Below are 22,496 nucleotides of genomic sequence, written 5' to 3' on the forward strand. Positions count from 1 at the left end.
ACAGTGGAACACCGATTATCCGTGCTCAGTATCGAGTCCTGGCAGGATAAGTGGATAACACGGATAATAGCTAAATCTGCTTTTGTTGATAAATATTACTTTGAAGATTATTTTGCACAAGTAGTATTTCTAGCGACCTGATGTTTACACGACATGACCGAGTATCAAATCCCATCCTGGACCTTACTTCCGAGCGAAATGACAGTTCTCAGAAATGACAGTTCTTTCCTGACGTTTAGTTACTAATTTAGTATTAGTATTAGTAATTTGTCTCTATTAACCACTTCATTTCTTTGATGTCAATTAAATTCAATTGGAGTCTTTGGAGCTGTCATTAGCGTGGATTCTTCACACGTCGTTTTAGCAACAAAGATGTGTTGTATTGTGTTTGATTTACTTAATTTTCCATTAGATCGAAAAGCCTTTTCATCCATTAAATACGATTAGATTTTATCCAAATAAACCATTTTTTATCCGTCACAGCCTCAACATGTCATTTAGCCAAAAAGGAGAGGACATTTTGTTTAGCCATTTAGCATGTACATTTGCACCGATTGCATGTGCATAATTTCCCCCTTTTTCCGATGCATAATGTTAAGCTCACAAAACGAACGTTAAGCGCATCGAATTAAAATGACCAATCGCAAATATCACTGTACAATCAAACAGCCTCGAAGGGCTGCTGGATTGAAGCGGCTGCAGATGAATTTATGCTGCATGCATTTGTATCCTCCCCATCCCCCATTCCGGAAGCGGTACCAATCCCGGTGTGCATACATCACCGAAAAAAGGGATATCTGTTGCCTTCGGGCGGTATGGGAACCGTATCAGACATAGGACCTGTTATTGACACAAAACTATGTATGGGTTGGTGCATAGTAGCGAAGTAATAGCACCAGATACGGTATTTACCTATCCCCCATCTCCCTTGTTCATAAAACCAGTTTGTTCCCTTTTACCGGAAGCGATTGTGATGACATGCCATGAATATGTTCACCGCTGTATGCTGTTGCGCCCTCCACCGTGGCACTTGCAGTACAACAGCTACCGTGTCCAACACATCAGTGGCGGCGATACCGCTTTCGGTGGTAGCCGGTGGTAGAGTGGGTCTCCGGTGTGAGAGACCCCTCACTCATGCTCTGAACATTTTGGTTGGTCTGCGTGTGATAGAGATTCAAAATGCAACCAGGCGCTGGAGGATCTGTTTATTTATTCTGTAGCCTATGGTGTCGCGTGTAGGACGAAACCGACACGTATTTGCTTCCTCTCGTACGTTTTGCTGCCAGAACCGGTGCTAGACACATCCCGGACCAAATGCATTGATACGCTGCACAAATTTGCGTACCGATGGGGACGAGATTCTCCATCCCACTGGTGGACATATATAACGGGGGATGAAAGGTGATCATATGGAAAATTGCATTGAATTGATTACCATTGAAAGCAAGCGATGGAGTGGAGCGATGAAGAAGAACCAACAAATCGTGCTACTGGCCATTTTATATTATTTGTAGATTTTTTTTTGTATGAAACACAAAAAAAAATAAAATATAAAACCGTGTTTCTACCTAATTTCTCAAATCATCGAATGGATTACAGTGCGATACATCAATAAAAGGGGATGAGGTATATTAAGATTCATATAGTGTACTTTATTTCGTTTTTTTTTTCTCATTTTTGTTTGCACACCACCACCCCCACCCCGGGGGGGGGTTGGAGATGGGACTGGTTCATTTTTTTTGTAATGCATGAGTTCTTGTTTTTTTTTTTTACTATTTTGTTTTTGACAAATACAATGAACTGAGTTTTTGTTTCCTTTGTTTTAAGAAGAAAATAAGAATTATCTATGATACGTCAGATGTTTCTTCCTGCCCTTTAACTATGTACAGAAAAAAGATTTTCTTTTCTTTTTTTTCTTCAGTTCGAACGGATCTGGGGTTTTGATAAATTTGTATCTACCGGAAACAAAATTTCACGATCACGATCTCGTTTTTGATCTTTTTTTCTCGTTTTCTTCACTACTCGTTAGTTAGTTTCCTTGGAAATGCTTTCAGTTTGGTGCATGTACCAATAAATTTGTTTTGTTTAGTGTTAAAGATTGATGCTACGTATCCGTTGTGTTAGAACAACTTTTGTTCCATGCTTCCACAGTATCTAAACGGGAAAATGAACTTAAAATAAAAAAAAATTAAGTTTTTATTCGAGTTTTTCTTCACCTTCACTAACTTCGCTTTTCCCTCTCATCGACTAAATTTTATCGCAGTCTTAGATAGAGACGAAAAATATTGCACATTCATGAATAGGACTTTTTCTTTTACTGCATATGCTACAACGTTTGCGTTACATTTTGTGATTACAATCACTACCTTGGAGAGCGGCCTTAGTTCATAATAATCCGTATGCTCTAAACGTAAAATGGGGGAGGGGCGGCAGAAATAGCGCGTTTCCTAAGTAAAAGTAAAGTAAAAAAAGCTCTTGAGATTAGTTTTGATATTTGTGCGTTGACAGCTTACTGCTTCTAAGTTGATTTTCTATGTTTATGGTTTTCTTCTTAGATTAAAACTTAAATCATGGAAGATTTTGGTGTTGCTGATAGCGAAGTGCTTTCCCTCCTACGGGCGAGTGACAAACGTTTTTTTTTTGTTTGTTTGTTTGTAAGGTCATTTTATTCGATTTTTTGCTGCTGCAATACTAAAACAACTGCAATAATAGTGTTTAGGAGACAAGATCAGAGGTACATATTTTCCCATTTATTCTCCAATTTAATGTTTTCTTCTTCGTATGCTTATTGCTATCTCGTTGTGTGTGAGACTTACAGTTGAATGAAATTTACATGCTTGGTTTTATGTGTGTGTTTTTTTTGTTTGTTTGTTTTATTTTTGTGTAATATTTTCGATTATCGATTTTTTTCGTTTTAACAGTTTTAGGAACCGCATCAATTCAATGTATTAAATCGGATCGTCACATTTTGGCAAAGTATAACCTAACAAAGATTTAAAACGTAAATTTCTTATTTAAAGTTGTTTCTTTTTCTGTTTTACCTGATCCAATTTAAATCTATCATTCGCGTTCCGTTTTACAATTGAAGATCAATATGAGCTTTTGTTTGTCGAAAGCATTAACTAAAATTCGAAATCGAATGTTTTGCATCATTTGTTTAGAAATGGTTTTTTTTTATTACCAATTTTACCATTCGATCATTGGTTACCAGCATCGGTTCCAGCAAATAGTTTAAACTAATATACGTGCAATTTATTGATTCGCATATTATCGCAATGTTTGGTTGCGCTTGTTTTTAAGTGTACATATTAATATTGTGTGTGTGTGTGTGTTTTTTTTGTATCACTGGGGCCCTTTTTATGTTTAAAGTAGGCGATCGCCGAATATCCGATTCCCTAAATCGTTAACGCCTTCCCCCTTCACCCCCTTTTCCCCACCATACACCCATGCATGCTCGTGAAGGCAAGTGGAAGCTTCCTTCATTCTTGCTTCTTGCCCCATTTTTTTACCAACTATACGTTGGTTAAGATTGCTTTATCGTAAGTAACTTTAATTGGATTTAATTCATTTCTATCCCAGCAGATTATTAACGAAACGATTATTAATAATAAATTACGACACCAAAGTACGAGAACAGTTTGGTAGATCTCTATCTCTCTCTCTCTCTCTCTCTCTCTCTCTCTCTCACCCTCGTGTTTAATTCTCCCGGCTTCGTGGAAGTGTTTTCTTTTTTCGTGGAGATAAACCGATTTTGATAAATTCCATTTCCATTGACATTAAGATTACACAGTCGGGGGGGGTTGTTTCATTTTTTTTTAATTTAGCGTGCGCGTTTAATTATTTCGTTACTATTTAATGAGTGTTTACTTCAGTTTGCTTGGTGCCGTCTGTTTAAAACGGAACTTAAGATAGTTAATATATATATATCAAATTCTATTGAGCCCTTGCAAAACAATGTGCTTATGCCCGGTATCAATCGACGCTAAAAGGCCGTTTTTTAAACTTGCCACACATGCTACACAATGCAGCACAAAGGAGGGGCGCTTGAGAGCATAAAAAGATTACAAAAAAAAATAAACGAGATCATTGTGAATGACATGACAACAGACCTAGATGTTCGAGTTTAAAGAAGGCAACGGTGTTTTCCACGGTCCATTGATCACGATAGCGAGTCCGGTGTGCGTCGGTTATCATGCGTTGCCACGGTGGAACGTGGTTCCGTAGCGGAGCTGTGAAACGATCCACCATTGCCGGACGTTGGCGTGGTTCGGTCGTGCTGCGACAGTGGCGATGGAATGTTGGTTGTGGCCGGTGGCGAACATGCGGATATTGGTGAATCAGATCTGGAAGCGGACATACGACCACCGCCACCACTGCCAACACTGCCAGCAGCTACGGCCGCACCACCACCACCACCACCGGACAGCTGCGTCGCGATACCATTCAGCGGGTGGGGCAGTAGGTGTGAGAACTGCGACAGGCCCGGAAAACCGGCCAACCCACCGAGCGGTGGAAAGAGAAACGGATTCCCGGCCGCAGATGGGAAGCCACGCTGCGCAGCGGCTCCGTTCAGAAAGTGATCCGAGTAAGCCGAACTGCCCGGTCCGAGCGCATGGTTCTTGAACGCAGCCTCCAAGTTCATGGGGAACTTTTGCGAGTCGGCGTACAGACGCGCCAAGAACTCGGCCGGCAGTGCAGACCCGGGAAAGGCACCACCGGCAGCGAATTGCTGTTGGTGCTTCTCCATCGGCAGTACCGTGTCGTTGCTGTCGGCGGTAGTTGAAAGTAGCTTTCGGTGGAGGTTTAAGTTCGATGCGTGACGATCGCGACTACGCTTGGAGGGAAAGGCCGCATTACAGCCCTCGATGTTACACTTGTGCAGCAGCTTCAGATGCACATTCTGGTAGTGAGTCTTGACGGCAAAGTGGTTCTGGAACAGTTTGCCACAGGCCGAACATTTCTTCGGATTATCCTTATCGAGCGGGACGTCCGGATCGCTGAAGCAATTACCTTCCTCGCAGTAATCCACGTTATCGTCCGATTCTTCCGGATCCTGTTCCTGACCGACCGCTGGCGAAGGGCTACGAGATCTGGCCGGGCTTGGTGGTGCTGCATTCATCAGGTAGCTGAGCGGTGGAAACTGTGGACCACCAAGAAATCCTGCAGCACGCTGCATCATCATATCGTTCAATGGGCCGTGCGATAGATTCTCAAGTCGTCGCAGCGTGTTTGCCGAATCAAAGTTATCGCCCGAACTTTTCTTACTATCCGCCGAACCTGGACGATGCCGATCCGCGTCGGAAACTTCCTGCTTGGGGCGTACCAGTGCAAGCGGGTTCTCAAGCAATTCGGACGAAGGTCGTACGTCGATCGAGTACTTGCTCTGGAACTTTTCGTTCGCATTTACATCCGGACTGGAGCGGGATTGCTTTTTGGTGAGATCCAGCGACAGATCCGTTGCCTCTGTTGCCGATTGATCTTGCAGCCCATCGTCGAATGGTTCCATTTTGACGTGAACCGTATCATGCGCTTCCACACTTTTGCGTTCTTCGCTTGAGCGACACCGATCGATCGATGTGTCGTTCTGCTGCGCGGATGCATTTTGCCCTTTGCTTTCTTTATCGCAATTTCCGTTCTCTTTCGAAGCCTCTTTTGCTCGCTCCTTGTGAGGCGACGCCGGCGAACGCGGTGATAGGTTCCGATCCGGGCTCAGCAAACCAACAGGTTGCGAATCATCCATCGATTCGATCTTGATTTTTTTCACCAATGGAATTGATGTTTCACGCGTTTCATCGTCGACGCGCACCGTAAGCTCTTTCTCATCCGCATCTTCGTTGTTTGACAGCCGGGACAAAGGAACCACGGCACATTTGGTGGGATTGAGACTTTTGCGTTTTCGCTTATTGCTCGAAAGGAATGCATTGACATCGTCGCGCGTAACCTCACCATTGCTGTCGCCATTGTTGCTTGCAATATCATCACCATCCGTCGACGGGCGATTGTGACGCTTGGACAGGCTAAAGTCTTGCGGTTCCTCTTCACCCCGTTCGGAGAACCCATCCTCATCGTCTTCATGCCGGCCGTACGATTTTACGTCCTCCGATTCCGAGCTTAGCGACATGTCGAACTGATGACCTTCAACATCCTCATCCACATCGTTACCATCAATGACGATTCCATTACGATCGTCATCATCATCGTCATCGTCATCGCCATCATCGTCATCTAACCGGCTGCCCGAACTGTTCAGATGCGGCGCACCAGAAGATGCTCCCGACGAGGAGCCCATGTACCGGTCCGGTGTGTCACTGTGCGGACTGCTACGATAACGATAGTTTTCCGGGCTCAACGAAACACGCGCACTCTCCCGATGATGCTTTTCGGCAACGGCCTGCGCATGATGATGTTCGGCCGCCAGCCGCCGATGCATGCTCGCCTCCATGTTTGCCTTAAACTCAAGCGCCGACAGCGAAGGATGCCCCCGCAGATGATCGCCCGGCGGAATGAGCGGGAAGGCGGGCCCGAACGGATGCAGCGGGCTGAGTCCGTTCGGTAGCGGCATACCCGCGGTCGACAGCAGAATCGGATGCGGCTGGGCACTGCGACCATCGTGAGGAGATATTTTGCGCCGTAGGTGCGGTGAGTGTAGCTTCGGGTTTGGGTTCGCACTGTGCCGGTTGCGTGAGCGGCGCGAACTAAACATCATGCTGCAACCCTCCACCGTGCATTTGTGCATTTCGCGCAGGTGCACGGCGGAAAAGTGAATCTTCAGCGCACCCTTATCACAGAAGGTCTTGAAGCATACATTGCACTGTACGCGTTTCTTGCCCGTGGCCGGGTTAACGTACTGCGTGCCAAGATTCGGTGGGATAGCGCCCCATTGTCGCTTGTTGCTGGGCGACGAAGGTGGCTTCTTGAGGTGACCTCCGGAGGACGGCGGTAGATGCTGCATGCGTGACATTGCCGCACCCGGCTGCATCGGTGGCTGCTGTAGTCGGCGGTTTGCGGCCGCCGCTGCCGCTGCCAGATCGCGGCTTAGGTTTAATACGTTTTCACGATCCCGCTCGCGCTGTTCCTGATGGGCGGCACTGGACGAGTTACGCTCCTCATCGTCACGATCGCGCTGATCACGCCCACCCGGCCCGTCGTTCGAGGAACCTTTGTCGTGTGAATTCTTGTGCTGCTCCTGGTGCCCGCCCTTGTGATGCGATAGCTTGTGATGCGAGTGAGGCGATTTGCTACGATTCGGTTCCCGGGCGGCCGATGCGGCTAGCAGGTTAGGAAACGACTGCGCGACAAAGCTCGCCGCCAGCGGATTGCCGGAAACGGCGGCCGCCATTGCGGCGGCCGAATGGTTGAGCGAGTTCGCCAACGACATAGCAACCGAGGACGAGGGGGGCGGTGGTGGAAGCGGAAAGGGCAACCCATGTCCACTCATGGACAGGCTCATGAAGTTTGCTGCCGCTGCAGCATGTTCACGCGACACCACCGACTGGGCATCGAGCGACGTTTGCGAGTTGCGCCGCTTGGCCGTGTTGACGGCGTACGCCGCAGCAGCGGCCGCCTGCTGCTGGTTAAAATGATGCTGCGCGACGGCTGCTTCGGGGCTGAGCCGGGGCGGCGGTAAACCGGCCGATGTGAAACCGCTCAAACTGGCTGCGGCAGCGGACAGTTTGCGGAAATCGAACGGCTGCATCGACTGCAACCGATTGAGCGGATGCGTCGACAGTTCCGTGATGGAAGGCATGCTGCTGTTGCTGCTAGTGCTCCCGGTGGGTGTGGTGTTGTCACGCGCGCTCCGTTCGCTGGTACCGTTGGTGGCCGTACTGGACGTTGTGTGACTGTTGCTGGTCAAGGCGCTCGCGCCACTGTTGCTCATATTCGCATTAATACTGCTTGGTGAGGTGGATGGGCTCTTGAAAAATCCGCTCATATGGTTGGGCGTTAGTCCGGCCGTAAGCTTCTGGTGCATTTGAGCATTCAGTTGCAGCTGGGAGTTCAGTTGCAGGGAGCTCAAATGCATATTCATCGGATGTGCAGCAATACCTGGCGTAGACAGTCGTCTGCTGGGCGACATAACCATTTGGGTAGCGTTACGTGTTACTTGTTGGCTCGCTAGCTCGCTAGGTTTTGTTTTCCTTTTTGTTTTTTTGCTTTGTATCTTCCACTTGCGTTTAAAACTAGCGAATATGACTTCAGTGTGTCACAGTTAAAAAGTAATAATTCGCTAAATGTATTGCAACGTTCGCTGATATTGTTTCATCACCGCAGAGAGAAGATCGCGCTTGATATTCCTCACTTTCCCGACTAGTACTATTGATCTGTAAAGAGGCAAAAAGAGAGAAAGAAAAAAAGAGTTTAAAACAAAGTTGTTGTTAGACAAAGGTAAAGCTAAAGATCTTGCATCTTCGTAAAGAAAAACCCATATCCATCGTTCCATCGGTTATCGTTTTCCTATAGCTAAACAATCGATCCTGCGTTAGGATGAGTTGCAGCTTTCCTAACGTCTAGCGATCGGGGTTTTATACGGGAGGGCATCCCCCCACATCACATTCTTTGGCATGAGGTCAGATTAATTGTTTTCACTAATCAAATGTTTGATTTTGCTCCGTTCTTTTTGACGGAAGGTAGAGGAGATTCGGGAGGAGATGGGGTGGGGAGGGGGTGCTTGTATCCCTTTGGCACCCAAATGCCGGCACATGGGGGGGTGTTGGTGGTGGAACCATTACGATGCTTCTAAACATTGGACCCCGAGGCTTGTCAAATGTCAGTTGCAGGAGGTTGATGGTTTGTTTATTGTTTCGTCCGTTTTAGAAATTTTGCCTTTCGAATAGTCGCTGTGGCGATCGTTCGGGGCGGGGTGTGTTGCGCTGAAGCGATGAAACAGAAACCCGATGAGGCGACAGGAAAATGGACCATAAATGAAGAAAAAACACCCCCCCCCCTCCGCCACTATACTTGATTTCCTCCCGTTCGTTCTCACCCCCGGCAAAAAACCGTTCGGCATGAAGACGAAACATGAAGAATGATGATGTCCGGGATAAGGATGATGTGCAGTGGTTCAAAAGAGCATATGTCAAAAAAAACAAAAACGAAAACCCCTCATCAAGAAATGGAGTTCAATATATTAAAATTGTATGCCTAACAAGACATAAGTGCAATGCATTTTATTATGCAGATAAGACGCAAACAAACCATTCCTTTCACTCTACCAACTGGCAGCGCGGTTTTAGGGATGAATTTAGAGTACTTCCTGTGTTCGAAATGGTAGCTGCTAATGTGATTTAGCTGTCACACGTATGGGGTTCGATCGATTTTTATGATTATCATCCGCTGAATGTCGTCAACGTTTCGGTTTCCCCGACGAAATGAAAGACAACGCCGTCTAGCGCTAAAAAAAATTTTGATGATAAAACTATGACGTGTTCGATACAGAATCACTTAAGCGCAAATGGTAGCTTTTTTGTTTCTTCTTAGGGAAAAGAGACAGGAATCTCAGCAGGAAAAAAAAGGTGTGTTTGTGTTGGTTACGTGACCGTGCTGAAATCACAGCAAAATGCCGTCGGCAAGGGCAATAAGGGTTGAATCTAGTGGAGCAAAACTGGTTCCAATCGTACTGATGACATTTTTTCTTTCACACTCTAATGCAATCTTTCAATTTGAAGTTAAAATTCATATAATTTTTTGTTTTCTAAATTAATATTTGTTTCACTCTGTTGACAACCCATTCGTTTGTGCAGCTCTGGAACTCATTTATGTGAGTATTTAAGTCTTAAAAAAAAGCAGAAGTAAATGAGCAAAGTGTTGTTTTACACAGAAGAGGATCAGGCGCTGTCACTTCTAGCGGATAATAAGCGCGAGATTGAATCAAACAGGTTTAGTTGAAGTAATGACAAACGAAAACAAGAGAAGCAAAAAAAAAACATCAGATAAAGGGTAATGATGATAATCGCGTCGTCGGTCCGGTACGGTGGGTTGATTGTAGTTAAACTTACTTGTACTTGCCGTTTTTTTTATGCAGGGTTTTCGCAAACACTTGGCGGTGGTAACGGGCGAAATGTCGCTTGTCGATTACGACGACGACATGTGCAAAAAGCGGGAGGAGAGAAGGTAGTACGACCATCATTAGTATTGACGTATTGATGCTGCCCAGGCCGCAGGAGAAAAGGCAAACGACAGTGACAGTTCCTGTTTAATGGAAATCCAACAACGACGGTGTTCCAAGCCGTGGTGCAATGCGCTTGTAGTTTTTGTGGCAGAAAAAAAACCCACCGCCATTGCACATCAACGCATGCGTCGACGGGGTAGGATCGTCCACCGAAGAGTGGACAGTACCACGTATCGCTGCGGCCAACGTCGGCGTGTATGTGTGCCTTTCAATTATTTTAAGATTAACCTTCACCACTACTGTTGCCGCATCCGCATCTTGCCGGCTGGGGCCGCAAGATGCCTGCTATATGGTGGATATATTTGTTCCGAGATTTGACAAGAATCCCTCGAGTGTGCAGCAAACGATGGGGTGGAATGTCATTTAAAGAGTAAATCATATTATTTCGCCAATCGATCTGTTGTTCCTCTTCTTTTACCGCTGCTTCCTAGGGGCCATCGACCGCGGGGGGAGGAGAAAAAAACCGGCGAGGCGACGGTATACGACAGCCATAATAAATGCTTTTCACAGTGCACTATGCAATGGAAATATAGCATCCACTCTAGAGGCGATCGAGCTCGTTGCAGTTATTAATAAAAATGATGCGTCTTGAGCGCTAGGCGTCCAACTGTCGATCGGTAGAGGTCCGTCTCCCGGTCATCCTGACAACTTTGTGTGCTCTCTGTGCCCCGGCTAGTTTGGTTTGTTGTTGTTTGTAATGAGCGATGAACGCATTACTGCATCCACAGTGGAATGCGTTGGCAATGCGTGAGCTCATCGCATCATAGTGGCACGATCGCCGGAAGGGTGTATTGTACCCCTTACTGGAGACCGTACTGGAAATGCCAATCCGGGCAAAGCCATCCCGTTTTTCACAAACTGAGAAGGAAAAAAAAACAACATCGCCTTTACCTCCGTGTAATTTTCCGCCTTGCGCGCCATGATTTAATGTGATTGTCTCGAGCATTACCGAAGCCCAAAGACGAAAGGGGTTCGCTTGTTTTAAACCTGTTTTAATGATTCCGTTCGATGTGGTTGTGTGGAAGCACCGAGGCCCCGGGTCTTACACCAACACACGGCAACCCTTAAATCGCCGCACGCTGATCATATTTTTGCGCGAACGCTATGATCGATCGGCGACGCAGAACCAGTGACGTTCATTTTCGCACGCTTGTAAATTAATAAAATGCGGAAAACTTTTGCAGCAAGTCTCATATTCTCACACCTATGCTGTTTCATTGTTTTTTTTTTTTTGCTGTCCACGATTGGAATTGAAACCCCGTTTGCCGATTCGGACGTTAGAAGTGCGAAACGAACGAAAAGAAATTTATTTTTTTAATGTATTCATGACGGTTAAGCTATAAAATCGGAATCAGTTCAAAGACGCGCGCGGAAGGGGACTAATGTGGCAGCGCGGAAAAGGGTTTTCGCTGGTGGAATGCTGGCCGGATCAAAACGATCGGTGATGATCGTAAATCAGGAAATTGACTCTGAACGAAACGAGCATCACCTCGGTCGGTTTGAAGGTCAGCGCCGAAGCGTCGGTAAATTAACATAACAATTATGACACATTTTTAAGGTCTCGTAAGCGCGACTTTTTTGAAATGTTCGATTGCAGTGCGCAGGAAAAATGTGCTGGCTTCAAATTTCCTTTCTTCTTGCTTTGCTTTTTTTTCCTTTTGTTTGTCGTCACCGAACAAGTGACATCCATCAAGACATTAGCCATTTGTTCCAACTGACGGATGACGGCTGTTCGACGCCAACGCGAACGAGGCGGGTTTCTTCGGCCGGGAAATCGTTTTTTTTTTGTTTGCCTCCTCTTTTCGTCGCCCCCATTTTCGTGGTGGGTGCTATTTGTGTGAAATCACTTGTACGGCCAGAGGTTAGGCAGAAAATCAAAAACCAAAGTTTAAATAATTTGGAAATTAGGCTACGATTTTGGCGACACAAAAGACGTGCCCTGAAGGGTGGTTTTTGTTTAATTTTTGACAAATTTTTTGATTCTCCCGTTTTGTTTGCTGATGATTCAAATCGGTCCAAATATTAAAATGGGTCGCACTTGAAGTTGTCATACTGCGTACCAGAAAAATAATTATTCATTTGTTATTGTACGACAGTTTCAATTCTTTTCTTGATTCTTTTGAGTCCCTCTTTTATATTTGTTGGCGAGACAGCGCCGAAGAGGTTACAAAGTTTTCAAGTGTTTTTGATGGTTTCGGTTATGGTTTGTCTTTTTTTTTGTGTGTGTGCCCCTTCTTTTATTTATCGATAAACATTTGATTGCCTTCCTCGGGGGGTTTTTTTCTTCTTCTGGTGAGGTTTGTTTGGAGCAAACCTTTCATCAACAAAGCATTTCTGGTGGTTCTGATTATTTTATTTAGCTACGGTTTCTAAACTAAACCGAGATAGGTGTGGCACATTCAATGCAGCTGCTTTTTGTCAAAAAAAAGCCCTAAAACTTCAAATTCTCAAACGATAGTCCTGCGCGACTGATTCCTGCGACGATTTCCTCGAGGTCTGGCTTTCCTGGGCTTTCCGCTAGGTGACGTTATCGGTACCCTCTAATTAAGTGTCATCTCGTGTCATAAATCAGAACACCAGAACAGCCACAGAAACTCGCCCAATTTCAGGCGGCAGCTGATGGTTAGCAGGAGCGAAAGGGGTGTTTTTGTTTCATTTCTTTTCGGTATAATTATGAGCATGAGTTAAACGGCATAAGACAACAAGAAAAAACCCCTTCAACCGCAGCCAAAAAAAAAAACCAGACATCGACCGTTTCCAAAAAGCCGAGATATCGATTTATCTTGTTGCTTACTGGTTGGGTCGCTCTCGAAGGAAAAACCTTCGGCACGATTAACGACCCCAAACAAAATTAAGCACAATTACATCGATTTATCGAAGTAAGCGGAATGATGATGCTTCCTTCCGGTTTGTAATAGACGCTTAAGAGCTTGCGTCGTTATTTGCGTTATTTTGTTTACGGTATGCATGCTGCCGTTGGATCCCTATTAACCTTGGGTAACTGGTCGAAATTTTTAAAAGCGTGCACTAAACCCCAAACTACTCTCCCGAGTAAATCTTGTGAAATATCTTTTCAAATCTGTGGAAGAATGTCAATTTGTATAGGTAGCGCAGAGGTAATTCCGGAGCGGAGCAGTTTTCGAAGCGACTTCAGTGACAAGACGAATAAAATGATGGGATCAGATGGATCTGATGACAGCGCGTATTCGGTGCGTATGGTATGCATGCTTCAATTAATTTACCCATGTTCCGAACAAACAAAAAAAAACAGCGACCGATCTTTACGACGAAAATGAGGGACAAATCAATCATTTGTCATTAGTGAAATCTGTTCGAGTGGTGTTTTGCCTGAGCGAATGAATGGCTGAATGGGAATGGAAGGCACACGGGGGGGACAAAGTACTGACGTTGGTTTTTTGAGTGCCAGAGACACGAACATCAAGCTCAAAAAAGGGGGAGAAAAAAAACACACACATAAATGGTAGAACGCGACCCGGTAATGTCGCGACGGCATGATCACACGATCGAACAGTGCGCAGTCGATCACGGGCTAAAATTTTCAAGGATACCAAACATTTGAATCCATTAAAGATTGGCGGTTAGGCCACAAAAAAGGGTCATGTACGGTTAACAGTATGGTTAGCAGGGCTCGTCGTCAGTTGAGTTCAAGAGGGGATATTTTACCAAAAAAAAAAAAAACCAAGTGTCATAAATATGCACCAATTTGCAATTCCAGCAACGCTCATGATGCACCGCCGTTGGACAATCGGCAAGAATTAGCCGAGCCGAGCCGAAGGATTCCCAAACTAAATTAAGCACGTAATCCAAACACACGGTTCGGTACACGGGGTTTTTGGTGATTTACGAAAATAAAATTAAAAAACACAAGCATCAACAACAACAACAAAAAATATCATCACCAATTCTCCAAACGAAGCGCATTCAATTTACGGCCCCGCTCGGGATGTCTGGTCATCTTGTAGTGCGTAATTAAATCTCTCGCAGGTATCTTTGGTGCGGATTTTCGATGCTGTGTCTAACTTTATCATCGCGTACCTTCCAGCTTGCGGTATTTTAGTTTTTTTGTTCGGGTTCCTTTCAACCACACTCCGATCTTCGGATCGGCGACAAATTGCTGTCGTTTCAGTAACACAAAGCTGTTAAAAATATCGACCGATTTCCGTCACGTTTTACGATCGATTTCTGGTAACGTTTCGTCCGATCTCTTTCACACATCCGAGACTTGAGGCCGCTTGGTGCGGGATGCCGGGAGACAAGTGGATGGAATTCACAATGTTATAGAAAGAAGCACAAAATTGGATAAATGTTTGCTACAAAAATACATTTCTACTAAGCAAACATTTTCATTCCGTCGGAACACTAATTTTCGTACTACATGTTAATTTTAGAATTATTTTTCTCCGATACTTTTTTGATTAATATGCCAATAATGAAGAACCCTTCTCTTTACACTTAATTCAATAAACTGCACACAAATGTTCAAAGAACGAACTGTAATCGGTGGCATGGTGGCGCTTTTGCTTCACATTCTCTTTCTTTCTCACCGTTTCGGCGATTTCGGCGGCGAAGAATAATACACGGGATAACGTCAAATTCACCACTGTGCCAAAAAAAATCCCCCCCGTTTGTTCACGTCACTTTATCACCACCGATGTTCATTGGTGTTTCGGTTCAACGGTGATAGTGAACCCTTTCCCTTTGGCGCACACACACCGGCATCAACCCGCCGTGCTGAACGCTGATGATTAATGTTCTAATCAGTAAGTTTTTGACATTCGTACAGTCGACAGACACCATCGACTTGTTGGCAATGCTTTTTTATTTTTTTGTTGGGATGGACAAAAGAAGAGCTTTTAATGTAGCGGTTTCGTACATCTGCGTAACCTTGAATTCGGTTTTAAAGTAGCCCGATTGGACGATCAGCCTGACAAACTGAACGCAGCAAACAACTGTCAAAACAGACGATGGATCTTTTAATCAAAAACCAAAGCTCCGGGGCCTCGATGTGTGATGACCATTTACGAATTTGGTTTTGCAGCCGCTTCGGAATTCTAGCCGCATTCGTTTATTGGTTGGTACGCTACATAGAGATATTCTACATTCTGCCGAGTGTCCGCTTGATTCGTCGTCTACAGCATCAGCGTGGCGTCACTCACGGAAAAACCCCTCCGATTTGATGGGGTCTTTTTGGGATGGACTCTTCCGTCCTAATTATTTGATAAATTATCTAATCGTCATGGTTGGACAACTAATCAAGCGCCCGTTTTGTCTTGGGAAGACGACTTTTTAAAGGTACGGAACCCTACGGAATCCGTGATTAATCTATCCATCCCGATCGTGAACGCGTCCTGGGTAGGCGGCATGCCGCATTATATGATTGTTTGCCGTTCCTCTTTTGCCACCATTCGGGTGGTGGTGGTGTTTTTTTTCTCTCTCCAAACTTTGAAGCCTCTCCGTTCGTTTAGGGATGACAAATTAAAATTTACGATCCTTCAAACCCCGCAATCTTGCCCATTTTACCCTGAGCTGTTGGAACTTTCCTTCCCTCCCTGCCGAGTGTCTGTGGCTCAAAATTCAATCTTTCCATGATGCGTTCTGGGAAAAAATGTTTTTTTTTTTTTGCAAATATATTGGCAAAGATCAGTTAACTGACCGCCGGACCATTGCATTGGCGCTTGTAAACCTGCTAGTTATAAATTATTGGACTCTGCTCGTCTCTGCTCCCGGTTAAGACGGAAGGCGACAGATTTTTATGGGTCTCTTCCGCAAGACGCTTCGCTAGAATGTATGATATTGCAGGAAAAATGATATTTCAAGCAGCAGCAGCAACAGCAAAAGCCTTCGCACTGGGTGTTTGCTGGCTGTGGCAACCATAAAGCGATAATCACCCGCGTTGAGGTTCTCTGTCTTACCTCGCGTACCTCAGAAGTGTTCTAAATAAGGGGTCGATTTTGTAACAAAAAAAAACAACTCAAGACTCAAGACTGTCAATGAATGGCCCGGTAAGATTGCGATGAAAATGTGGCCGACTAGGGAAGATTGCTACAATGTCCTGCTTTTGGAGCTGCCAAACACAGGGCAACCCGGGAGGGGAGGGGGAGACCTTTAAAAAACAGTGGCCTGGTCCGAGCTTTTGCAGCCGAAGCAAATGAAGCATGGGTGACCGAAGCTATAAAAACATAAAACTCCCGACTCCCGACGGACGGATGGTCAACTGTAAATTAAAAATTCCTGCCACTCACATCACTCGCTCACTCTGTCACTCGTGTGCGTCCACCCCGTACAAGAAGGATCCCTCTGCATTGAGGGTTTAATAAAGAGGAAGAAGTGAAAACACCCCCAAGGAAAAAGAATGGGAGGGGGGGCGGTAGGGGTGGGGGCAGAAGGTTTACGATTGGTGACCAATAATAAGTTTTATTTCAACCTTTTTTTTCTCTTCTCCCGCTGTTAGGAGTCCGGACCGCAATGCTACGGTTGACATAGCACAAGAACGCAATCATGTACCAAAGACAACTCAAAAAGCGACTAAAAGATAACTCTTCGTCGTACGAGCGGATGGCAATGATGATGATGAATCGTTCATTTTGCGGTCACCGGCCACCGAAAAAGCTCCGAAAAGTGTCGTAAATGGCTTAAAGTAAGGCAGCGAGAGCATCCACCGCATGCAAGGGAAGGTGTAATTGAAAGAGACGTTGGAGTGAGAGGGAGGAGGAGCAGAAAAAGGAGGGAAAGGGGGAGAGGTGGTGGGATGTAGGGTTGAAGGAAAAGGAGGATGATCGACAGACTCACAACGATCGGTGTCCTGTCGCTGTACGACGGATGTGATTTGGATGGCGATCCATAAAAAATAAAGGCTGTCGTTGTGAGAAGCGCGACCCTCCATCCCCCCCTCCCCCCCCCCCACCACCCACAGCCCCGTCAAGCGGTTCCACCCGGTTCCGCAATGTTCCGCCTGAAAGTGTGTACAATTAGAAGCCGTCAAGATTGTCTTCACGCGGCTGGATACACTCTCGGTTCCCTTTGGCTTTTTTTTTGTTGGGAATGGTAATAATGTGACGAAGAAGAAGCCACTTTTGCGTCGCGTCATCGAAAAACGCGCCCAATCATCCTAACGAACACACACACACATACACAGAGAGACCGGCACCGGATGGCGGTTGTTCAATAAAATATTAATAATCCGCTCCGATCGTCATCCGATGCTCGTCAGCGTGCATCACCATGGTCGCTAACACCCCTGTGCTCTAATGTGGTCCCGCACCCAAAACCAACCAACCCGCAACCCCCCGCCGGAAGGTGACATATTCGACCCAAAAACCACGCGGAAGAATTCTGATGTGAATCTGTTTTTTTTTTGGCTGTGGGTCGTATTTGGCATTTGAAATTAAAGCTGGCAAAATGTTTGCCATCGGTAACGCTCATTTCTGTACCGGGGTGCCGTTTGTCATGTCCGACGTTTGTCCGACGTACATCTCGGACGTAAATAAGCGTCAACTTCATGGGGACACGGTTTCGCTGATGTAAATGTTTTTTTTCTCTCTCTCTTTAATACACCAACACACCCGCAGATAAACACGGCGGCTCCATCAGTTTCGTGTGTCTTAATTACGCGCCTATCCATCTTTGTAACGTGTTTTCCATCGGCAACTTTTACCTTCTTCGCCCTACCATGTTCGCCCCAGCTAGGGGCCGCCACTAGCCATTAAAAGCGACCAAGCTTTCGCCAAGGTCGTCTCAGATAATTGTCATTAAGCATACTATTGCATACTCTCGCCGCCCTTGCGCTTTTGTCATGCTTTCTGTTTCCTGGACGCTGGAGTAGTGTTTTTTTTTTGTTGGATTCTGATCTGGAGCACACCGTTTTACGACAAATGTTTGATGGCTGTTATACAGTCATACAGTTATACTTTCTCTACCCCTTTGGCTAGAATACATTCCTCTAACGTTAACGTGTTTTATGTGCTTTTTCTTCTCCCATTTTCCGGAGTTTTTTTTTCCTCTTTTGAATTCTTTATCACCCCCCCCCCCCCCCCCCCCCCACCATCGTGTGTTCGAACTCAGATCAGGTGCGAGTAGTGCGAATACGCTGGTAAGTAATCCGATTATCACGCTTCAAACATTTGCCCGACCGTTTTACTGCTCCACATCTTTCCCTCTCTCTTTCTCTTTCCCTCCCTACATACAGCTTACGGTGTCGTATGTATGTTGGTTACGTTTCAATATCAAGCGCGGACGATCGTTTAAACACGGGATGACAGTTCATGATTTACACGAATGACATTCTCTCGCTCCAATATCGTCGCCCAAAAGCGAACCCCCGGTATTTCTTCACATCGTTTGGTGGTCGCTGTTTTCTTTTTTTTCCTGCTTCATCTTCCACCCCCGGCCTCCTTTCCGACGTTCGGTCTGTTGTCGATGCTCTTCGTTCAATTCTAAATCTGATTGAACCGTAGCCGATTCGTTCCGTTTGACGCTAACCATAACAAATCAATGTGCAATAACAATAACAAATCATCCGAAAGACTCGGGTGGATGGATCCGCTGTCGTTTGCCACGTTGCTGTTGGGCAAAGGTTTCCCGCTGTTCGGTTGACACTACACCTTATACTATCCTTTCAAATGGTGTGATCTGGAAGCGATTTCGCTTCTCTCGCTCTCGTTTTTTCTTCCCTCGTTCCACCAAAAAAAAAAAGAGCACCGTAAACATGTAAACAAAGTACACCCAAGACACACACCCAAGAAACCACATTTTGGTGACAAATGAAAATAACATTGCGTCATCTGGAAAACACTAGCGCGCGCGTCGTCGTTTCGCGGAAATTCAATTTCCCTTCATTCAGCAGCAGGAAAGGGAAGAGTTATTTCTGTCACCACGAATCCGGTCCGATCGATCTGCTGTCTGTCTGGTTGGAATGTGCCTCGAAGCTGTACACCATGTGAGCTGTAGCACGGCTTTAGAATGTTGTACTGTAAGACAAGCAGCACTGGCCCGTAAAGACAGCACTGGAATATATGTTCAATAAATATTGATTGTTCCTTTAGTGGGGCCGGATTGATGATCTTTATGTTATGTCTTTCTCATTCATAGAGAAAAACAGACAAAACGCTCTCAACTCAAAGGGATGGGATGAAACAAATGTAAATAGTTTGTACATTTGTCATGTTTCCTGTTTTGCAGATATCTACAAATTAAGATTATTAAAACAAAAAAAAACCCCATGAACGTGTTTCCGAGTGTTTGAGGTGTTTTTTTTTCTTCAATGCTTTCCTCTTTCTGTTTGTAGTCAAATTGAACCTAGCCAAAAAATATGAAACTATTATACGAAGCTCATGTGGCAAGGTCGTGGGGCTATTGATGTTCGCAGCTGGTGTCTTGACGAGTTTCCGCGTGACGCAAATCAATCGCACCGCTGCTTAATGGAATCGCTATACATTAAGTGGCGTGAAAAGTGTGTGCGTTTTTTTTTTTTGTCTCTCCCTCTCGGGGGTTGGGGTGGTTTTTTTTTTTTTTATTCGCCTTGTCGTTACCATCCCAACTTCGCTGCACGGTCAATCTCATTGTGACAACTTGTTGTGCACTTGATACCAGTAAATGGTGGTGGTGGTGGTGGTGGTGGCGTTGTCTGGCCCAGCGCTTGTACGGTTGATCACTTTTGACACTTTGCGAGCGATAAGACCCCGATCGGGTAGGTTTATTACACATGATCACGGGCAAAAGACGGGCGACGTCGACGCGATTATGAAGACGCGGTCACTGCCTCGCCAAAACCAGGAGGAGAAACAGCGGCAGCAATGGCGGTATGCTGACCGTTTGACAGCATGTCAGTGTCGCAGTCAATGTTGTTGTTTTTCTGTACAACTAGCACGCGGCCGAGCCGCCACGATAAGGGCCTTTGGTCGGCGGTTTTAGTGACCGCGCGTCCCGGCGCTTATCGTTCCGAATGGAATTGATTCGCGTTGCCGTGCATGTACAAACTGCAGAGATTGCAAGAACAATCTCGCCTGGATGTTGCCATTTTTGCCACAACCCGCGTTGAAGCGGCTGGATGATCTCCTTCTTTCGGCTACTTCGGTTGTCGTTGAGGTCGAACACCGAATGTAGCTCGTTGGTGCACGGATGCAGGACATTTTTTTTGTAGCAATGAGAGCAAAGACAAAAAAAAATCTAATGCGATTCTGGACAGCTGGAAACGACACCATCGTATCGGGGGGGCCCAAGGGGGACGTCTGGAGACTTTTAATCGGTGAGGTGATTTTTTTGTTTTGTTTTGTTTTCGCTTGTACTTTCTAGCATTCGAATGTTTGGGACCTTGTGACACCCGGGGGGAACTATGTTTTGCTTTCGTCTGTCACTTTGTATGTGCGACCTCCGTGTCCCCTCCTACGATGGCCCCCGGGTGATCCGGACGTACTGCGATGACACACTATCAGCAGCACCAGTCGCCGACTGTGATCTACTACGGCACAGGATGCGCTCTGTGAAGTCGCAAGGGAGAAAAAAAACTGCATTTGCTTTGCGATACGTCAATCAGAAAACTTGACACTTGCAGTGAACACACAATCTCTTCATGTGGTACTATCGTACCTTGGAGTGCTCTCTATGCGCTCTTCCCCGTTTCCTCACACACTCCGATTTCCCGACATCCCCCCAAACTTCACGATCTGGTTTCCAATAGACTATCATACTCCTATCACTTACATGTCACGTCTTGGGAGTAAAGTTTTGAAAAGGACGGTTTTCGACCACATATGGCCCTTTTTCGCGAACTTACCTCAGTAGGACGAGAAATCCGATAGCACACAAAAAAATTTGCTCTTTTCTCTCCCCGTTTTTTCTTCTACAGCACACTACTGTTGTGAGCCATTTTTGGGGCAATTATTTTGTGACGCGCTGCGTGTTCTGAATTTGTGTTCTAGTTGAATATTTCCTTTCGCCCGAGAACGGGGGAAAACTAAAACGCACACTACCCCTTCTAAACACTGTCATATGCACTGTTTGTCGCAACAATCACTCGCACCGATATCATAGTAAAACAGCTCATTATTGCACTGGTTAAGCCGGAATCATATGGTTCACGTTGTTCTCTGGCTCAAGGCTGTAACACTCGACGGACACACACACGCACGGTACGGTACCCTAGTAGACGGGTCGGGAAGGCAAAATACTACACGATCCTATATGCAGAAAGATCATTTGATCGATCGAAATGATTTCAAACACTCTTTTTGGAAGGTGTGTTTTCCCACTGCATTTTCCTTTCTTTCCTGCATGTGTTTGAACTTTTTGCGCCTCGTTTCATAGAATCACTTTCCATCGCATGTTGAACGGAGCTGTGTCACTAATTTCTTTGCTAGCCATGTATAAACGCGCTCCCGTTCATAGCACATCATCTTTTGCACATTTGGTTCACTGCACACAATACAATTTACCATTAGGGGACACGCTGTTTCACCATTATGTAATTTTGGAACTTGAGTTTTTTTGCTGTTGGTTTAGCTACTTCTTCAATTACTTCTTTCAAACCGTACAGGACACACAGTTATTGGATAGTGGAAAAATTAAATGAAACTAAGTTACACCCACGACAGAAAGGGATTTGATTGCGCACCGTACACAGCCGCTGCACACAAACAAGCACACGCACACGCATATTTCACAGTAATTGGGTTTTTGGTTTTATGCTATTTTCTCGACGATTGTCACTGTTTTTGTTTTTTTTTTTGTTCTCTCGTACCAAACCGAACCGGGAAATCCGCAAGGTTCCCTTTCTTTGTGATCTGTCGGTTAGGGAACATGCAAGTAAATACTAGCCAAGTGCCTGGGAGAGGCAGTGTCCGACGGTCTCACTCGCTTGATGGGCTTCGAATAAATGGCAGCGCACTGTTCGGAATTGTAAGGTGCGCTCAGCATAACCAACATAAGCCAGAAAACCCGTTTTTCGTGTAGCGCAACACACCACGCTCGCACCCGTGCGATGGAACGAAATGCCAAGCATTTCAACCTATCGCCATCTCGCTCGCAACACGCATCGACATCGCTTTTCCACCCCCTGCACACCCTAAAAACATGCTTTGCCGAACGGAACCCGAACCCGAGCCGAACGTGTTTGCCGCGCGCGTGTGCGCTTGTGTTGGTTTGCCGTGTCAGGTGTACGTGTGGTGCTGGCCGACTAGCCGTAGCAAGCCGTGCGTTAAACAGAGAAGCCAAGCAATAGCACGCAAGCAGGATTGTAATTTTGTCATGTGCATTATGCAGCATCACTTCCCCTCTTTTTTTTTGTAGTATTAGAACGTTGCAAACGGTACGG

General features: G+C 45.6%; 1 protein-coding gene across 1 annotated transcript; it reads right to left on the minus strand.

The window, feature by feature from the left end:
* Positions 1–1,631: 1,631 nt before the first annotated feature.
* Positions 1,632–22,272, minus strand: LOC125762854 (uncharacterized). Its single transcript, XM_049425411.1, has 2 exons — positions 20,961–22,272; positions 1,632–8,321 (listed from the first exon to the last, which is right to left on the minus strand). The coding sequence occupies exon 2, from the start codon at positions 8,081–8,083 to the stop codon at positions 4,160–4,162; it is 3,924 nt and encodes a 1,307-aa protein (XP_049281368.1). The 5' UTR covers positions 8,084–8,321; positions 20,961–22,272; the 3' UTR covers positions 1,632–4,159.
* Between the last annotated feature and the right edge of the window lie 224 nt (positions 22,273–22,496).

Source organism: Anopheles funestus, chromosome 2RL (genome assembly GCF_943734845.2).
Source record: "Anopheles funestus chromosome 2RL, idAnoFuneDA-416_04, whole genome shotgun sequence".
NCBI classification, from domain to species: domain Eukaryota; kingdom Metazoa; phylum Arthropoda; class Insecta; order Diptera; family Culicidae; genus Anopheles; species Anopheles funestus.

Bases quoted from the DNA above. Each gene is read 5' to 3' on its own strand.
- LOC125762854 (XM_049425411.1), bottom strand. From the start codon at position 8,083: ATGGTTATGTCGCCCAGCAGACGACTGTCTACGCCAGGTATTGCTGCA.